Source organism: Drosophila montana, unplaced genomic scaffold (assembly GCF_035044405.1).
Source record: "Drosophila montana isolate Dmon_TW-CO22-7 unplaced genomic scaffold, ASM3504440v1 contig_3029_1, whole genome shotgun sequence".
NCBI lineage: Eukaryota > Metazoa > Arthropoda > Insecta > Diptera > Drosophilidae > Drosophila > Drosophila montana.
Genome location: NW_026997904.1, coordinates 595,590 through 611,594, shown reverse-complemented (window position 1 = coordinate 611,594; position 16,005 = coordinate 595,590). Strand labels below are relative to the sequence as shown.

General features: G+C 46.9%; 4 protein-coding genes across 11 annotated transcripts in view; 1 reads left to right on the top strand and 3 right to left on the bottom strand.

Annotated features, from left to right (window-relative positions):
* Fhos (Formin homology 2 domain containing) overlaps positions 1–13,992 on the top strand; it is a 71,272-nt gene extending 57,280 nt beyond the window's left edge. For 2 of the 8 annotated variants that reach the window (XR_010436650.1, XR_010436651.1), the window contains 16 exons: positions 2,292–2,401; positions 5,222–5,280; positions 5,359–5,543; positions 5,607–5,830; positions 5,895–6,116; positions 6,174–6,436; positions 6,496–6,633; positions 6,813–7,589; positions 7,775–7,973; positions 9,690–10,074; positions 10,138–10,284; positions 11,004–11,342; positions 11,408–12,123; positions 12,186–12,412; positions 12,893–13,030; positions 13,399–13,992. Coding sequence is in view for 6 of the 8 variants with exons in the window: in XM_064685301.1 (XP_064541371.1) it covers positions 2,292–2,401; positions 5,222–5,280; positions 5,359–5,543; positions 5,607–5,830; positions 5,895–6,116; positions 6,174–6,436; positions 6,496–6,633; positions 6,813–7,589; positions 7,775–7,973; positions 9,690–10,074; positions 10,138–10,285; positions 11,002–11,342; positions 11,408–12,123; positions 12,186–12,412; positions 13,399–13,472 (4,068 nt within the window). In the remaining 2 variants the exon portion in view is untranslated. Of the gene's footprint in view, positions 1–2,291; positions 2,402–5,221; positions 5,281–5,358; positions 5,544–5,606; positions 5,831–5,894; positions 6,117–6,173; positions 6,437–6,495; positions 6,634–6,812; positions 7,590–7,774; positions 7,974–9,689; positions 10,075–10,137; positions 10,286–11,001; positions 11,343–11,407; positions 12,124–12,185; positions 12,413–12,892; positions 13,031–13,398 lie in introns of all 8 variants that reach the window. The other 6 variants (XM_064685299.1, XM_064685304.1, XM_064685301.1 and 3 more) reach the window with 4 other exon arrangements.
* Positions 8,135–8,695, bottom strand: LOC135430586 (acyl-CoA-binding protein homolog). Its single transcript, XM_064685318.1, has 2 exons — positions 8,549–8,695; positions 8,135–8,479 (listed from the first exon to the last, which is right to left on the bottom strand). Exons 1-2 carry the CDS (start codon positions 8,552–8,554, stop codon positions 8,234–8,236), a joined length of 252 nt encoding a protein of 83 aa, XP_064541388.1. The 5' UTR covers positions 8,555–8,695; the 3' UTR covers positions 8,135–8,233.
* On the bottom strand, positions 8,798–9,328 carry Acbp5 (Acyl-CoA binding protein 5). The gene is made up of 2 exons (XM_064685319.1): positions 9,200–9,328; positions 8,798–9,129 (listed from the first exon to the last, which is right to left on the bottom strand). Exons 1-2 carry the CDS (start codon positions 9,203–9,205, stop codon positions 8,890–8,892), a joined length of 246 nt encoding a protein of 81 aa, XP_064541389.1. The 5' UTR covers positions 9,206–9,328; the 3' UTR covers positions 8,798–8,889.
* On the bottom strand, positions 13,879–15,562 carry LOC135430579 (uncharacterized). The gene is made up of 5 exons (XM_064685309.1): positions 15,319–15,562; positions 15,110–15,262; positions 14,792–15,055; positions 14,197–14,733; positions 13,879–14,139 (listed from the first exon to the last, which is right to left on the bottom strand). Exons 1-5 carry the CDS (start codon positions 15,479–15,481, stop codon positions 14,021–14,023), a joined length of 1,236 nt encoding a protein of 411 aa, XP_064541379.1. The 5' UTR covers positions 15,482–15,562; the 3' UTR covers positions 13,879–14,020.
* Positions 15,563–16,005: the final 443 nt, after the last annotated feature.

Genomic DNA, 16,005 nt, shown 5'->3' with positions numbered 1-16,005 from the left:
TTCAATTTGATTAAAAATCTTGTCATGCTTCACTCAAAAAATCAACAGCAAAAAAAACTGTGAAGCCGGCTCTATAAAAAATTATACAAAATTTGCATAGGGCTGTGAATGAATGTGTTCGCATGTAAAAATCGAAAATAAAATATAAATAAAATTACAAACGAGTCGATATAGTTTTTGGCCAAAACTAAACTTGCCTATGGCCAACAACTGGCCGTGCCTGAGGTTATTTACGATTTCTTTTGTATGCAAACACTTGCTTTGCCTTTAATTGTCGGATTGGCTTATATAAAATCATATGCAAACTATATAGGCATACATATTTAAGGCACTATTTCACGCATTCGACTCATCATTTCAATAAATATCACGCTCTAACAATGCCAAAATAGTTATGTCAATATATATATATATACATATTTTCGCATTGCTCTAGAAAGTTTTCTTTATGTCCGACTGAATCAACATGCAGGAAGTTTGGTTCCGCAAATATGTAGTTGTCGTCATTTGCTATAAGAAACAACATTTGCTCATTAAGTACACGGGAAAAGCGATACTCAGCTACTCGAGTGATAAGCAGCTGTGACTTCAGCCAGACGGCTTGGTTCCACTTTTGCGCCAGTCAATTATTTTGGGATCATTCTGTCTACCTTTACTGTGCGCGTCATCTAAATATGTAACTAGCTTTCAGTAGAAGTTGTGACTAAATTACGCAGAAGAAAAGTGCATATTTATTGTTGTTATTCGTCAGCAGGAAATACGAGAATGATATTCAAACAATTAAGATTACTATCGGTTCATCTCAACAACATTGTTCACTTTTATTATGTAGAATACCATTTCTTCAAAAATGTTCAGTGTCTAAAGATAACTACCCTTTTCTTTATCAAAAAATTAAAATTGCATTTTTTCTTCAATATCGCCCTACTATCCGATTCTCACGAATTCAATAAAATCGTACTCTCTAAAGCAGTACTATGCTAGACTGTACTATACTATACTTAAAGCTAAGAAACTGCTGAAACACGAATTGTTAAATGTCGCCCTTCTATCCAATTCTCATGAATTCAATTCTATACCTTATAGAGTATGCATAGCTCTGTTCTCCTAGTCCTAATGGATATAATAGCCATTATTTTGATGAAGGTTTGGTGTATTTTCATTTACTTACTGCTGCATATGTTGAAAATATTTCTATTCTTTTGGGCTCGCCCTAAAAAGTCATTGGCCATTGGCTGGCAACGTCTCTGGCAAGCTTTTAATTTACCAAATGGCCTCTGGGTGCAGCGTCAAAAGTTATGAAAGACAAGAACCTTGGGGCACGCGATTTAGGTATGAATCGCATTGCCGTTGTTTTTGTTCTTGTTGTTCTTGTTGTTGTAGTGTTTGGGGGTGTGTCCAAATTGCACCACAAAGAGTTAGGAGCTGCGAGCTCCAACTGCGCTCTGCTGCAGCCAATTCCCTTTCGACTGGGCGTTACCAAGCGTGCCCCCCCCTCGAAACGGGCGTATGTGTAATCTTTACCCGGATGGGAGATGGCCAAGATTTCTTTAGCTGCAGCTGAGTTGGGATTTTTTTTTCACACATTAACCAAGCGTCGACACACATAATTTCATGTTGTCCGGTAATTGTTCTGTAAATGCACAAATAATTACTTTCAATGCGCCAATAAAAAACGGGCTGAAAGAGCAGCAGACAGCGGCTGTGGCAGCAGTCGGAGCAGATCTGCGTCAATCGGCGCATTTGTGCACGCAGCAGGAGCTGAACCCAACTAAGTCGGAGCTGAGCTGCAGCTCGCAAGATTTGATCAATCAAGCGCTTGGCCATGGCAATCAGCGGCTTGAAAACTGAAAGCGCAGCTCCGAGAAAAGTAGGTGACCAGCAGCAGCAGCAGCAGCAGCAGCAGCAGCAGCAGCAAACGCAGCAGCAGACGATGCCAATGAGAGCGACGTCATCATCAGCATCAACATCGTCAGCAGCTTTATTGTGGCAAGTGGCAAGTTGAGCGGCTGCTGTTTGCGTCCTCGTTGCACGCCTAAACGAAATCGTCTGCCGACTTTCAACCAATGCAGCCCGTCACTCACAAAAATGTTCTATGGTCGTTGGCATCTGCATCTCTTTCTCTTTTTTGCCCGGCCATAAACAACTTTTACTGCGTAGCACGGTAGTCGCTTACTTTTCGCATTGACTGTGCCTCCGCCTCTATCTCTGCCTCTGCCTCTGCCTCTGCCCTGCCTCTGACTTTGACTTTGGCTTTAATTATAATTGCTTCTTCTCTTGGCCACTTGCAGATCGATGACGCAGCTATTCAGGTGTACAAGGATGGCGACTTTGGCGCCTATCTGGATCTGGAGTCATCGCTGGCCGAACAGACCGAGGAAATCGAGGGCCTTCAAGCCAGGTAAGTGCCACATGCCACACCAAACGCGCCCACACAGCTCCTAATGAGAGCTGCCCACACACGTGTTTAGTTTGTAATCCAGCTGCGCGGAAAACTCTCCCACACAGTTTAATTGGAAAAGCCGCAATGATTTATTAACTTAACTGTGCGAAAAATTGTTGTCAGCGATTTTCACTTTTGTGGCACGCGCTTACCTTGAACCCATTTTTGCGGGAAAGTCCGCAGGCTCCGTTGCAGGCTGGACAGCCAGCTCTGGGTTTCTGGGGCAGCTGCTCGTGGGTGGCTGCGGCTGTTAGCCTTTCACCACACACACACATACACACATACACACATACACACACACACACACACACACTACCACACAAGCACACCCAGGCGGTCGCCTGCTCCATTCGCTAATAAAGATATTGGCGTAGCGGCTGTCAGGCTCTGGCCATAAAAAATGTCGCTATCTGTGGCACAGGAAACTGCGCCGGCTGTGACTACCTGGCTGACAGACTGGCTCTGGCTACCTGGCTGCCAACTGCCTGCCAGTTGCTACTCACTGGGCCAGACGTCAGGCATTTGCATGCCTCCGCTGCATCGTTGTCGTTTGTCGTTTCGTACGTGCAACTTGTTGCGATTTTTTGGCTGCAACTTGCGCCTCATTTGCATTTGCAGCAGCACAAAGACTTGCAATATAAACGTAGGCAATGGCATTTTGGCATCGTTATACATTTTTTTTATTTTCGAACAACTCATAACTGAGATCGGGCCTGATTCTTGGTCTAGCAGTCACTTTGGTATGCGCCGCATGATCTCTTTGGCCGTCAAGAGGCGGCTGGTGGCAGCCAAGTGGGCAGGAGACACACTCTTAACTGATTATAAGCCATTCACAACATACAAGCTTGGTTTATTATGTCATATACAAGCATTAGAATGAGTGCAAATGCCTGAGAGTGAATTGAAAAATGGAAGTGTTCGCGAACTGAGTGAGGAAAAGAACCAGAGTTCGTGTAAGATTAATGAAAACGGGAAATACAAGAATATAACGGAAATTAGATAGTTTTCATTTAATGTAAGAGTGCTGGGAAAAGTGTGGATTACACTATTGATTATTATTATTCATTATTCATAATCAAACGAGTAACTGTCAAAGTTATCGATTGCGAAGACTAACGGAAAGTAACATCCGCTAAATTGTTAAGAATATAACAGAAATCATAGTCTCCATTAAAAAGATGCTTATAAGTGTACTGGGAAATTATCGATTATAGTACTGAAATCATTAATCATAATCAATCGATCAACTATCGAAGCTATCGATTGCTATAATTCATAATCAATCGATCAAATGTCAGAGTAATCGATTGCGAAGACTAACGGAAAGTCACATCCGCTAAATTGTTCAGAATATAACAGGAATGGTAGTCTTCATTAAATATAATATATGTATTACTGGGAAATTATCGATTAAAAGTCTGAAATCAATCACAACCAGTCGATAAACTATCGAAGTTATCGATTGACAAAACGATTAAAAAATCACGTCCGTTAAATTGTCTAGAATAACATGTTAATTGGTTAGCTTTCATGCAAAATATGTTACTCGATTATGATCGATTACACTGCTTAAATAACAAATCGATTAGTTATCGATTGTGAAAACTATCTATAATTTACTTTATAAAAAAGGTTAACAAATACTCAAGATTTAGGCAGTTTTTTAAGTATATATTTATTTCTAACAAACTTATCGATGGCCACAATGATCGATAGCTTTGCCGCAGCTAGATTCGTATATGCCTTGACTAGTTTGCAGAGCACATTTTGGTTTCTTATCGTTTGGCCAAGGAACGTGATGTCAGGCACAAGATCGCATCCGAAGTAACTGACGTACGCGTCAGGCCAAGGGCCAAGCTCAGTAGCTGGATGCTTGCTCCTCAGCCGTGATGCCAAGTCAGGCAGTGCTCAAATAATGGGATTAATAGAACTTGTCAGGGGGTTAGGCGGGGCGGGGGGTAGCTACTATGTGGTGTGTCGTGTCTATTTCTGACTTTCACTAGCTGCACTCAGCTGCGGCAGCTGATGCGATCCTCGGACCATTATAAAATTATAATGCATATGTCGCCGCGTCTGTGCAAATTGTTGCCAGTTGGCAGTTAGGCGTTGTGCACTCCAGTTACTGGCGCCAATGAGTGTTCTAGGCGGGCTGGGTCTGCTCTCGGGTCTGGTCTGGTCTGGCTGGGTCCGGTCACTAATCATGCTTATCGTATTAGTCATGGAAGCGCGCTCGCATGCAAATCATTTGCTTCAGTACGCATCAAAATTCCACAAGGCAGGCACGGGGCCCGAATGGGTCGATGGCTCGATGGCTCGTTGGCTCGTTGGCTCGTTGGGTTGTCAATCTGCAACTGAGCCACAGACACATTTGAGCAGCAGTCAACACACACAAATACACACACAGGTGTGGCCCGGCCCGTGTGCACTTTGAGTCGAATTGGGAGTTGAGTTGAGCACAGCTGAGACCACATTTCATTATGAATTCTTGGCTCGACTTATTGGCGGCTACGTTCGCTCAGATGCTTCATAGTCCATTTTCAATTATCTTCGTCGTTTGTTATTACTTTTATTATGGCCAACAACTGGGCAGCAAACAGCGGGTAATCAATGTTCTTAACTGGTCAATGAACCACACGCTAACCCATTGTGCCTTCGTTTTTTTTTTTTACTCTTAGTTTTAGCCTTTGTTTTGCTGCCATTGCTAATGAAATTACATACAAAATTAATATAAATTTTACATCTCTCCCTCTCACTCTATCTGCCTCTTCTTCGGCCCAGTCGCAAAAACTCTCTGGTCGTTCGCACTCAGCTGAGCGTACGCGTTCATGCCATAATAGGTAAGTGCCGGAGTCGAAAGACTAAGTTAAGCGACGTTGCGCATACGCCTCATTGAACCCGTTGTCTTTGACTTGCAGAGAAACTACTCTCATCGGAGGGCAGCGATCTGCGCCGCGCGCTCTTCTCCCTCAAGCAGGTGTTCCAGGAGGATAAGGATCTGGTGCACGCATTCGTCGCACTGGGCGGTCTCAATTGCCTGGTGCGCGTGGGCAATTGCGCCGACCAGAACTATCAGAACTATATACTGCGTGCTCTCGGCCAGGTAAACTTACACTGCATACACTGATCACAAGTCACAGCTAATCATGTCTTTGCCTTGCAACAGGTCATGCTCTATGTGGATGGCATGAATGGCGTCATGAAGCACCAGCCCACCATGGAGTGGCTGTACTCATTGATCGCCTCCAATTACCGATCAGTGGTCAAGACGGCGCTCAAGCTGCTGCTCGTGTTCGTGGAATATGCCGAGTCCAATTGCTATGTGCTGGTGAGCGCCATTCATGCGGTCGACGCAGCCCAAGGCACATTGCCCTGGGCTAATATTATGAGGTAAGAGCGAGCACCGATCGTTGCCTGGCTTCAATTGATCACTCTCGAACATCTTGTGTTGTAGACTGCTTAAGGACTACGACAATGCAGATGCGGAGCTGGTGATCTATGCAACTTCGCTGATCAATAAAACGCTGGCGGGTCTCACGGATCAGGATAGCTTCTACGATGAAAGCGATCTGCTGGAGCAGCAGGGCATGGAAACGGTTATACAGCGCTACATGTCCAAGCCGGGCACAGATCTCGATCTGCTCGATCAGCTGCAGCTGTACGAGGCGGTCTTGAAGTAAGCACATGCTCAGACATTCCAAACGACATAGAACTAACTCAATTGTCTTTGCAGATTCGAGGATGGCGAGTCGGATGGCCAGCGTTTGCCGCAGAACTCATTGCGCAAGACGCAACGCCATCGGCCCGGCTCGAGCACCACGGAGCGTCGCAAGTCGCGGCGCCACAGCACGGACAACAGTCCGTCGCCCTTGACCAAGGTGCTGCCCACCGCGGTGCTGCGTATGACGCCCACGCAGGCCACGCTCGACGAGGATGACAGCTCCGGCTCCACCAACTCCACAGAGTTCGGCAGCGGCATATTCCAGGATAAGAAGCGTAAGCAAACAGGTTTTATGCCTTGCCAAGAAATGCAATTAATTCGCCTTCAAATGCAGCACGGGATAGCGCAGGCGTAACGCCTGGACTGAGGCGCCGCCGTGAGCGCGCCGAGCGGCACAAGAGCTTCCTCAGGGAGCAGGAGGAGGCGGCGGCCAATGGCATCTTTGCGGCCCGTGAGCTGCGCGAAAGCTATGGTAAGTTCTTGTGCCTCGATTGGAATTTGCTTGCCGCCGGCTGCTTTCGACAAACGAAACTAACTTTGATTCTCTCTCCATGCTAATGTGTGTGCGTGTGTGTGTGTGTGCGTGTTGTCTCATTGTCACCCGCTGCTCATGCTAACCCAATATGTCACCCACTATTGTCATACGCCAAGGCCAAATCGTAACCGCCATTCCTGCAACCATACAAAGCGGCGACAGCCCGCCGCAGTCATTGCAATCTGAGCTGCCGCAGCTGCAGCCGCAGCCGCAGCCTCTGCCTGCGCCCACGTCCACGCCCACGCCCTACAACATCATCAGCAACAATATGCAGAACAACAATAGCAACAACAATAGCCATCACACCCACAACAACCAGATTGAGACGCCCAACAACAGCCTGCTGCTGAGCCCCACCAAGCAGCTGTTGAGCGGCAGCCAGAGCATCTCGATCATCAACAACAGCTTCGACAAGGCCAATAACAATACGAACAATCAGAATGAGTTCCTTACCAAAAAGAATTTGTTTCGGGAGCGCAACGCAACTGTGATCAATGGCATCATGAAGAACATACAGCAGACGGACAGTGCCTACAAAAAGTATGAGAACGATGCCAATCGCCTGAACAACTACTACACACAGCTCAGCCAATCGCCCAAGCATCAGCTGCCCACAGCACAGGATGTGCTCAGTCCCAAAAAGACGCTGAATGCCTTTGAATTTGCGCCCGCCAGCTCGACGCCGCTGAAGGCAGATGCGCTGCCCGCACCCGAACCGCTGAGTCCCATACACAAGCCGGCGGTTGTGGCGCCGCCGCCACCGCCTCCACCACCACCGCCGCCGCCGCCACCACCGCCAGGCTGGTGGCATTTTCCCATACAGCCAAATGCAGCTAGAACCCTAACCAGTACTAACCCAGAGCCACAGCCTCAAGCAGCAATGGAGGCCACAGGTAGGTGCAGCTTTTCAAAAATATGTTGCCTACTTTTAAGCGCGCCACATGAACAATTCATTGCCTACTTTCAAGCGCAGCCTCAAACTAAACATCAAATTTGCTGCCCATGCATATTTCTCTGCGCCATCCAAAATAACCTTTTCCCCAAATCTAAAGGAGTTTTTCTCTTCTTGATCGCACAGATCTGGAGGACAAGGAAATGCTAATGCAGCTGAAACGCGATCATACGGTCAAAGATCTGACACAGAAACTATGCAATCTGCCAACAAGTCCCACACAGGAGGTGCCAGGCAATCGGGCCATAGTCGGTGACATGTCTGGCCTCATATCGAAAGCCAAAGAGGGGCTTGCCAAGAGCAAGAGCAAAGGTGAAATTTCACGGTAAGTGCCTGCTTCTATCTAGTGCTATGCTTATATCTTATCAGTCATACTCTATCAAAAGTTGCCTTATCTTTTGGTTTAAAGTTGTTCCAAAAGGCTTTTCGACCGTGATACTTTCTTGCCAACACTTGGCACTTATATCTTGTAGAAGTCTGTAAAAGTCTTGTAGTCATGCCCAAAAGATCATCATCTTTTTCTTTTTTTTTTGCATAATATCTGGCATTTATTTGTTAAGTCAATTGGTTTACATCGTGCGTGATTTAAGCGTATTTGGGCGCATATTTCTCATAGGTGGCAATGTAGGCAGCCTTGGCGGCATCCTTGGACAGACCCTTGTGCTTATTCCATGCGCTCCACTTGGCCTTGCCCTTCAGATCCAGTGCACCAGGCTCGGCGGTGGTGTTGTCGCCAACGGTGGCCTGTTTGTAGAGACCGTAGAATTCCAGGAACTCATCGTTCGTGGGCGTCTTGCTGAAGTTCTTGGCTTTCTCGGCGGCGGTGTTGAACTGCACAAATTCAATTAGTTCAAAAGTTTCTAACAAGCGGGTTGCATAACCAATTTGCAATGTACTTACATCCATTATGTCTTATGCTTCGGTTGCTAATGAGTGCTAATTGTGCCAAGGGGCGGGCTTTTTATACTAGAACCCGGCAGCCGATAGCGATTTATGACATTCGACCCCCTTATATTTTAGATATCGATACCAACGGGTGTGTGTGTGTGTGTGTGTGTGTGTGTGTGATAAGCCCTACTAAATGTCGGCTATATAAAACACAAAACACAAAACTTTAATTGCCAATATTAAACGAATAAAGGTCTCGCATTTAGTTAATCAATTTTTTCGGGTGCTGACTAAGCAACGGCTTTTTTAGTTGGGCCACTTTTATTTTTATTACAGGGTATTAGCAACTCAACTTAAGTGTAGATGGGCGCGTATTTCTCATAGAGAGCAATATAGGCTGCCTTAGCCGCATCCGTGGACATGCCCTTGCGGCTCAGCCAGGCATCGTATTTGGCGGCGCCCTCCGCATCGGCGGGCCTCTCGATATTCACATCGCCGGCATGCACCTGCTTGTAGAGGCCATAGAATTCCAGATAGACATCGTTTGGCGGCTTGCTGCTGAAGGCCTTGGACTTTTCGCAAATTGCATCGAACTGCAAGGCAATAAAATTGAATTTGTGATTAGGAATATTATCTATTTGAAGAGCTTTGCGCTTTGCTTACATCCATGTTGCTTGGGATTTGGGCAAAGACTATGATTTGTAGCGCTCAAATCGCCTCTTTTTATAGGCGACACGCGCAATATAAGTAAATCTTATCGTTTCTAAACGCAGTCATAAAATAAATGCTCGTAAATTGGCGGCCTTTAGAAATTTATGAGTCGCATTTTATGCAACTTTTTCGCAATAGTTAGTAATTTTATTATTTAATTTTAAGGGCGGGAAGGCGGGTAGCTATGCGAAACACCTAATCAATTATAGACTCATATCCGAGGGATCTTCCAATCTAGAAAATCGCCTTTTTATTTATTTTTTTTTTTTGCTATTGTTTGGGTCGGTTATCTTGCTACTAGGCGAAATTTTGATAAGCTTTATGGGCCAGTTGCAATCGTGTTATCATAAAATCGAAAAGTCCAGCTCGCTTGACCAAATGGGAAATGTGCAATAATGCTGATACTTTGTACTATCTATATCTATACCTGTCTATCGTACAGCTCATCGAGCGTTGATCAGGAACTGAAAAAGGCTGAGCCGAAGAAATCGGAGAACGAGCTGCACTGGGAGGAGCTGGTGCGGAATATGACACGACCATTGAATCTGTGTGATCTAGACTTCACTGATCTGCATTCGGATGATGAGAAGGATGTGCTGGCGCCGCGTGGTCTCGGCGCTGGCATACCCCCGCCACCCCCTCCCCAGGCTGGTGGCATGGTCATGCCGCCGCCCATGATGCCGCCCAGCCTGGCGCCGCCGCCCATGTTCAGCTACGGGGGCTACGGTCCGGGCAGCCTTACCAACAGCGTGAACAGCTCACTGAACGGCTCCATCAACGGGGAGCTGGCCAATGGCAACAACACCATCAAAAAGAACAAGAAGACGGTGAGTACAGCACAATCCGGCAATTGCACTGAGAAACTAACAGATTACCCCATGCTTTTTCAGGTCAAGCTCTTCTGGAAGGAAGTGCGCGAGGACATGATACCTCAGGTGATAGGTAAGACCATTTGGGATGAGCTGCCCAATGCGAATGTGGACACACAAAAGCTCGAGCATCTCTTTGAGTCGCGGGCCAAAGACTTGATGACCAAGGTGCGTATTGTATAATGTTTTCACATTAGGGGTATTCCCGGCAAGTGTGTATTGGCGCGAGGGTTGCTCGAAATTCAATTGATTAAGTCTATCTAAATTTCTTTTTTAGTAGTTTTTATCTTAGTATAAATGTTGCATAACAAAATTTTTTGCGAATGATATTTGTATTCTTTTCCCATTTATTTCTGGACATGTTCTAAAATAATTTTCTATATGTCAACGGTCTGTTTGCGGATATATCTACAAATATTTACATATATGTTGTGCTAAAAAAAAAAACCAAACAAAATATATATGAAATTACCTCAAAAATTATAATCAAATTAAAATGTTTCCAAATGTTTTAGGAGGTGAGTGCCATGTTATGTTATATACACTTTTACTCGCTCTCTCTGTATGTTCTCTCTCTCTCGCTCTGTCTATCTCTCTCTCTCTCTCTCACTCTCACTCGGTTTTTATAAGTTCTCTCTTTGTTTTGCATTCGGTGTCGGTTTACAACACTCTTTTATGTTGCACACACACACACAAACAACGCCGGAACTGAATACGGAACCGGAACCGGAAACACACATCCATTTCTTTCGTTTGTTTATGTTTTGTTACTACCGTTAGATACATTGTGTATACGCCCCCCTATTCCCACCACATGAACATGTCTCTCTCTCTCACGCTCTCTCCCTCTTTTGCTGTGGCTAACTCTCTCTGTCTCGCACTTGCAGAAGCAACAGGAGCTGAACAAGAGCAAAGAGATCATCGTGCTGGACCACAAGCGCTCCAATGCCATCAACATTGCGATCACCAAGCTGCCGCCACCGCGCGCCATTAAGGCGGCCATTCTGAAGATGGACGCAACTGTGGTGACCAGGGAGGGCATTGACAAGCTGCTGAACATGCTGCCCACGGATGAAGAGCGCGGCAAGATACAGGAGGCACAGCTATCCAATCCGGAGCTGCCGCTAGGCAGCGCCGAGCAGTTCCTGCTGACCCTGGCCTCCATCACGGAGCTGGGCGCACGCCTCAAGCTGTGGGCCTTCCGTCTGGACTTTGATAATTGCGAGGTAAGCTCCACAAGCCTCAAGCTGTTGTTGCTCTTCTTTTTATGCCATCCTTTTGCTTGTTGCAGAGAGAGATTGCCGAGCCGCTGATGGATCTGAAGCAAGGCATTGAGATTCTGCGTCAGAATCGCACCTTTCGTAGCATACTCTCCACGCTGCTGTCGGTGGGCATCTTTCTGAATGGGGCGCCCGTCAAGGGCTTCCAGATCGAGTATCTGGCCAAGGTGCCCGAGGTGAAGGACACGGTGCACAAGCACTCGCTGCTGCATCATCTCTGCCACATGGTCATGGAGTCCAGCAGCGATACAAGCGATTTGTATTCGGAAATTGGACCCATTACGCGCGCCTCCAAGGCGGACTTCGCCGACCTGGCCCACAATCTGACCCAGCTGGAGTCGGAGTGCAAGGCCTCCTGGGATCGCCTCAAGCTGATTGCCAAGCACGACTGTGCGCCGCCGCTGAAGCAGAAGCTCGTCGACTTTCTGGCCGATTGTGCGGAGCGCATAATCAGCCTGCAGATTGTGCATCGACGCGTGATGAATCGCTATCGCAAGTTCCTGCTGTGGCTGGGCATGCCGCAGCACAGTGTGTCCGAGTCGCGGCCCAACGAATTCTGTCGCACGCTCTCCGAGTTCGCGCTCGAGTATCGCACGACGCGGGAGCGCGTCCAGCAGCAGCTGGAGAAGAAGGCCAATCATCGCGAGCGCAACAAGACGCGCGGCAAGCTGATCATCGACATGGCCAAGTTCAAGACCAAAGAGGATGTCGCCGATTCCGAGCTGAAGTAAGTGTGCGCCAAATACATGATACTTACATCGATTAACACCTTTGCTTAACTTTTTACAGGCAATTGCTGGCCACGCCCAGCGCGGATCAGGCCGACGGCACACTCACCTGGCGACGCCGGCGCGCCGAGCAGCTGCGCTCGCCCATCGCCAGGCAGAGCGAGGAGCAGTTCACCGATGGCGATGATGAAATACTCGAATCTCTCGTCAAGACGGCCACCAAGGCCTCCGGCAACCGCACCACGCCACGGGAGCGCAAGCGTACACGTCATGCGGATCGCAAGTCCTGTAAGTTGTTTGCCACGCCCACTCGAAACGCCTTGTTGCTAGCTGCCCGTGTTAGCCAAACTCAATTTTAATCCAGCTGTTGGTTTATCTTTTGGAATACACACACGCACACACACGCGCACCATTGGCTGGCCACACAGACACACAGGCACCACACCCACCCGCCCACACACACACACACACCTGAGCTCATTCGAAATGAAGTGAATTAAATGCCACAACAAATTCCAAAAATGACACCTGAAAGAAAAACTATGCGCTGATTGACAGAATTATTACCCCTTACTCAAATTGTATAAACCCCAGCCCCTCCCCCTGCCCAATGCTTTGGCACTTTTCGGTTCTGCTAGCTTACAAATCGGTAGCCAATATTGGTTTTTAATTTTGTGTTTTCTTACCATTAACGCACCCAACAAATACCAATCAACCAATCAATCAACAAATCAATCGACCAATCAATCGAATCAATCAATACCGAAGTGAAGCGCAGCCGCACGCGCGAGGGATTCACAGTTGAAAGAGCACCATCGCCATAGAACCGTTGCGCAGCTGTTGCGCAACTGTTACCGAATAGAACAGTCAAACTGTTCCGTTTTAGGTTTTTACCCCTTTATTTTGGTTAGTGTTGAATTGTATTGCATTTATACAATGCAAATTTTTGATTTTTGTTCAAGTTTTTTTGTTCGATTTTCGCATTTTGTCCAGAGATCCATTTGCTGGCATCTGAAAACCCGTTTAAATTCTAATTGATACCAAATTCGTAACTAAATGTTTGCAAATGGAGCTCACGCCTGTCTCGCATCCCATTTGAATTGTTAAAATACAGAGCATGCCTTTAATTTAAAATAAGAAAATATTATACACAAAAAAAAACACGCCACTAAAACCGCATGGGACTCACCTTTCGACTTAATCTATGTATAAAATGTTGAGAGTTTAATTGCGAGTAAAAAATGTTGATAACTATTTTGATTTGTGTTTTGCAGTGCGTCGAACGCTGAAGAACGGTCTCACCGATGAGGAGAAACAGCACGTGTCTGCCCTAATACAAACCTATTAGAGCTAAGAAAATACCCCCGGTGAAACCCTAATCCCATCCCAGAAACCCGAGCAAACCTCGCCAGTGACGTCACAAGTCCGGGCAATGCGCGCACAGACTGAAATTGGCGATCTCATGTGCAGCAGCAGATGCAGCAGAGCAATAGGTACACCGAACTAGTAGTTCCGGTCTCCGGTTCCGGAACTGGAACTGGAACTGGTGTACCGCAACTCCCATAAATCTGAAACGACACAGTCCTACAAAAGTTCTCTTAATTCATTTCTGTTATTCGATATTTGTTTTGACTTCGTCTAAGTATTAAAATTAAACATATTTTTTATTTTGTAACAACAACTGTATTAATAGCCAAAACAAATTCATATATATGTATATATATGCATATATATTCTAGAATTTCAAACGTTATCCCAAGATTTTAATTTGTACCGATCTGCGACGATATTAACTTAATACTTAATTATAGCTTAGCCTTAGATTAACTACGATAATAAATAAAATACATACACACATATTTATTAAATCAACGGAGATTCGATTTGGAGCCTGCTTTAATATCCATTCGTGCAGGGCTGCTGCACATAGTCCAGGCAGAAGCCACGATTGTCTATGTCATTGGGCGCCTCCACGCCGTCGGTGTGAAAATACAGGCGAAACGGACGTACGCTGGCTGCAAAGAGGATTCAGATCAAGCAGGCTACAATTGGATCGGAACATTTGGACTTACACTGCACGGTCTTGGCCAGCATGCCCGCCTCGGCGCTGAAGGTGCCGCCGCAGACGCGATCCTCGCAGCCGGGCAGCGGGGGTATGCGATCCGCGGACCGTATGCAGCCAATCAGTAGCCAGTCGCTGATGCAGCCATTGCCATTGGGCGCTGCCCCACCACCCGCACCACCGCCGCCGCCACCCACCATGGTGGGCACCGGATTGTTGGAGTTGCCGGATATGGTGAAGGCACGCGAACGATTGTTCTCCAGATCCGGGCAGGCATTGTACTGAATGCCGCAGAAGTTGCGCTCGCTTCGTATGCAAATGCTGTAGTCCTGATTCGAGAGCTGACGCCCGCCCACCGTGTTGTAGTTAAAGCTCCGGATACGCCCACTGATCGCCGTGTAATACTGCAGGCAGCCCTGATCCGCACGGCTAATGCTGCCGCAGTGAATTTGGGTGACGCGCACGCGCCACAGGCGCGGAAAACTAGCGCTGGTTATCACGGATAGCACAATGGGATTGCTTTGACCCAGACCCGCATCGATGTACACTGCAAAATGGACACAATTTGGTAACTAGTTCTCAGCTTCCGCTGAGGCAGATCTCACTGTGATCGCCCGTGGAGCTGCCGCATATGGTGGGCGTGGGACTGCCGCCCGAGATCAGCAGCTGATCCTGATTGCACAAATGATTGGCTGCCTCGGGTGGCGCTATCGAAAACATGTCCAGGTCCAAGCGCAGCTGGCAAATATCTGGATGCAGCTTCTGCACGGTCACCTGACAGCTGCCGGTGCCATCATAGACATCCGGATGATTCGGATTCACAAAATACGTGGAGTTTTCGCGTATAATGCCGCCGCAGGTTTGTAGAACTGCCAAATATATTGTAGCTTAGATATGGAGCTTCTCAAAAGACTTCCGCTTACATATGCAACAGATGCCGTAGCCACTGCCACAGGGTCCGGCCGGAATGCCATTGCGCAGCAGGCAATCCTTGTTGGCAATGCAGTTGCCCTGCTCGCCGGAGGGCGCGGCACAGCTGCTCGGTCCGATCGGCACCAGGGCAAAGATGGGTAAAACTGCGAAAGGTGAAATCAGCTGTGGTCAAGACAAACACCATATCCACCACACCCACACTTGGATTCGCGCTGACGCGGCGTCGGCGTCAGCCACTTGCTGCCAAAGATCAAATCCCGCCAGCTGTTGGTATGTGTATTAACTGGCACCTTGCTGCCGACCAGGACGAAAACACAACAGATCACGTATACGCTGCTTAGCTGCAGCTGAAAATTGATCATTTTCTCCTAGAAATACCCGTTTCCAAAGCCGAAGCTGGAGCTGGAGCTAGAGCTGTTGCTGGGAGCTGTAGATGCGCACGCGTTGCGCCCTGGCGCTGTTATGGCACGCAGCCGCCCAGAGGCGACAATTTATTCGACTTGGCGTGGAAATAGGTTTAATGACCGCAATTTGTGGGCGCTTTGCACTTTTTAGTTTAACGACAAAAAAAACAGAGTGCTCTAGTCGGGTGTGCTCGACTGTGAGATACCCTCAATCCCAGCGCCATTACAAACATTCCAAGTATTTCAGATTCCATACGCACAAGCACGTGAACTCACGCCCCAAGCTAAGCAAGTTTGTGCTTCTTCTTGCCTTTGCCCCATACTTTGTTTGGGAATTAATTTTTGATTATCCTGGTTGTTTAAAAACATAATTTGTGATATTTTCAGAACTAAAAAATGGCATAAAAAAGTGTTTATATATCAAAGCGCAAAGCTTTACCTTTTAAAATAAGCTTTTTACAATTTAAGATGAAATGGGACAT

Coding starts and splice junctions, on each gene's coding strand:
- LOC135430579 (XM_064685309.1), bottom strand. CDS start 15,481: ATGATCAATTTTCAGCTGCAGCTAAGCAGCGTATACGTGATCTGTTGT. Junction 15,263..15,318: donor GCGTCAGCGCGAATCCAAGT/GTGGGTGTGGTG, acceptor CACCTTTCGCAG/TTTTACCCATCTTTGCCCTG. Junction 14,734..14,791: donor CAGCTCCACGGGCGATCACA/GTGAGATCTGCC, acceptor TCCATTTTGCAG/TGTACATCGATGCGGGTCTG.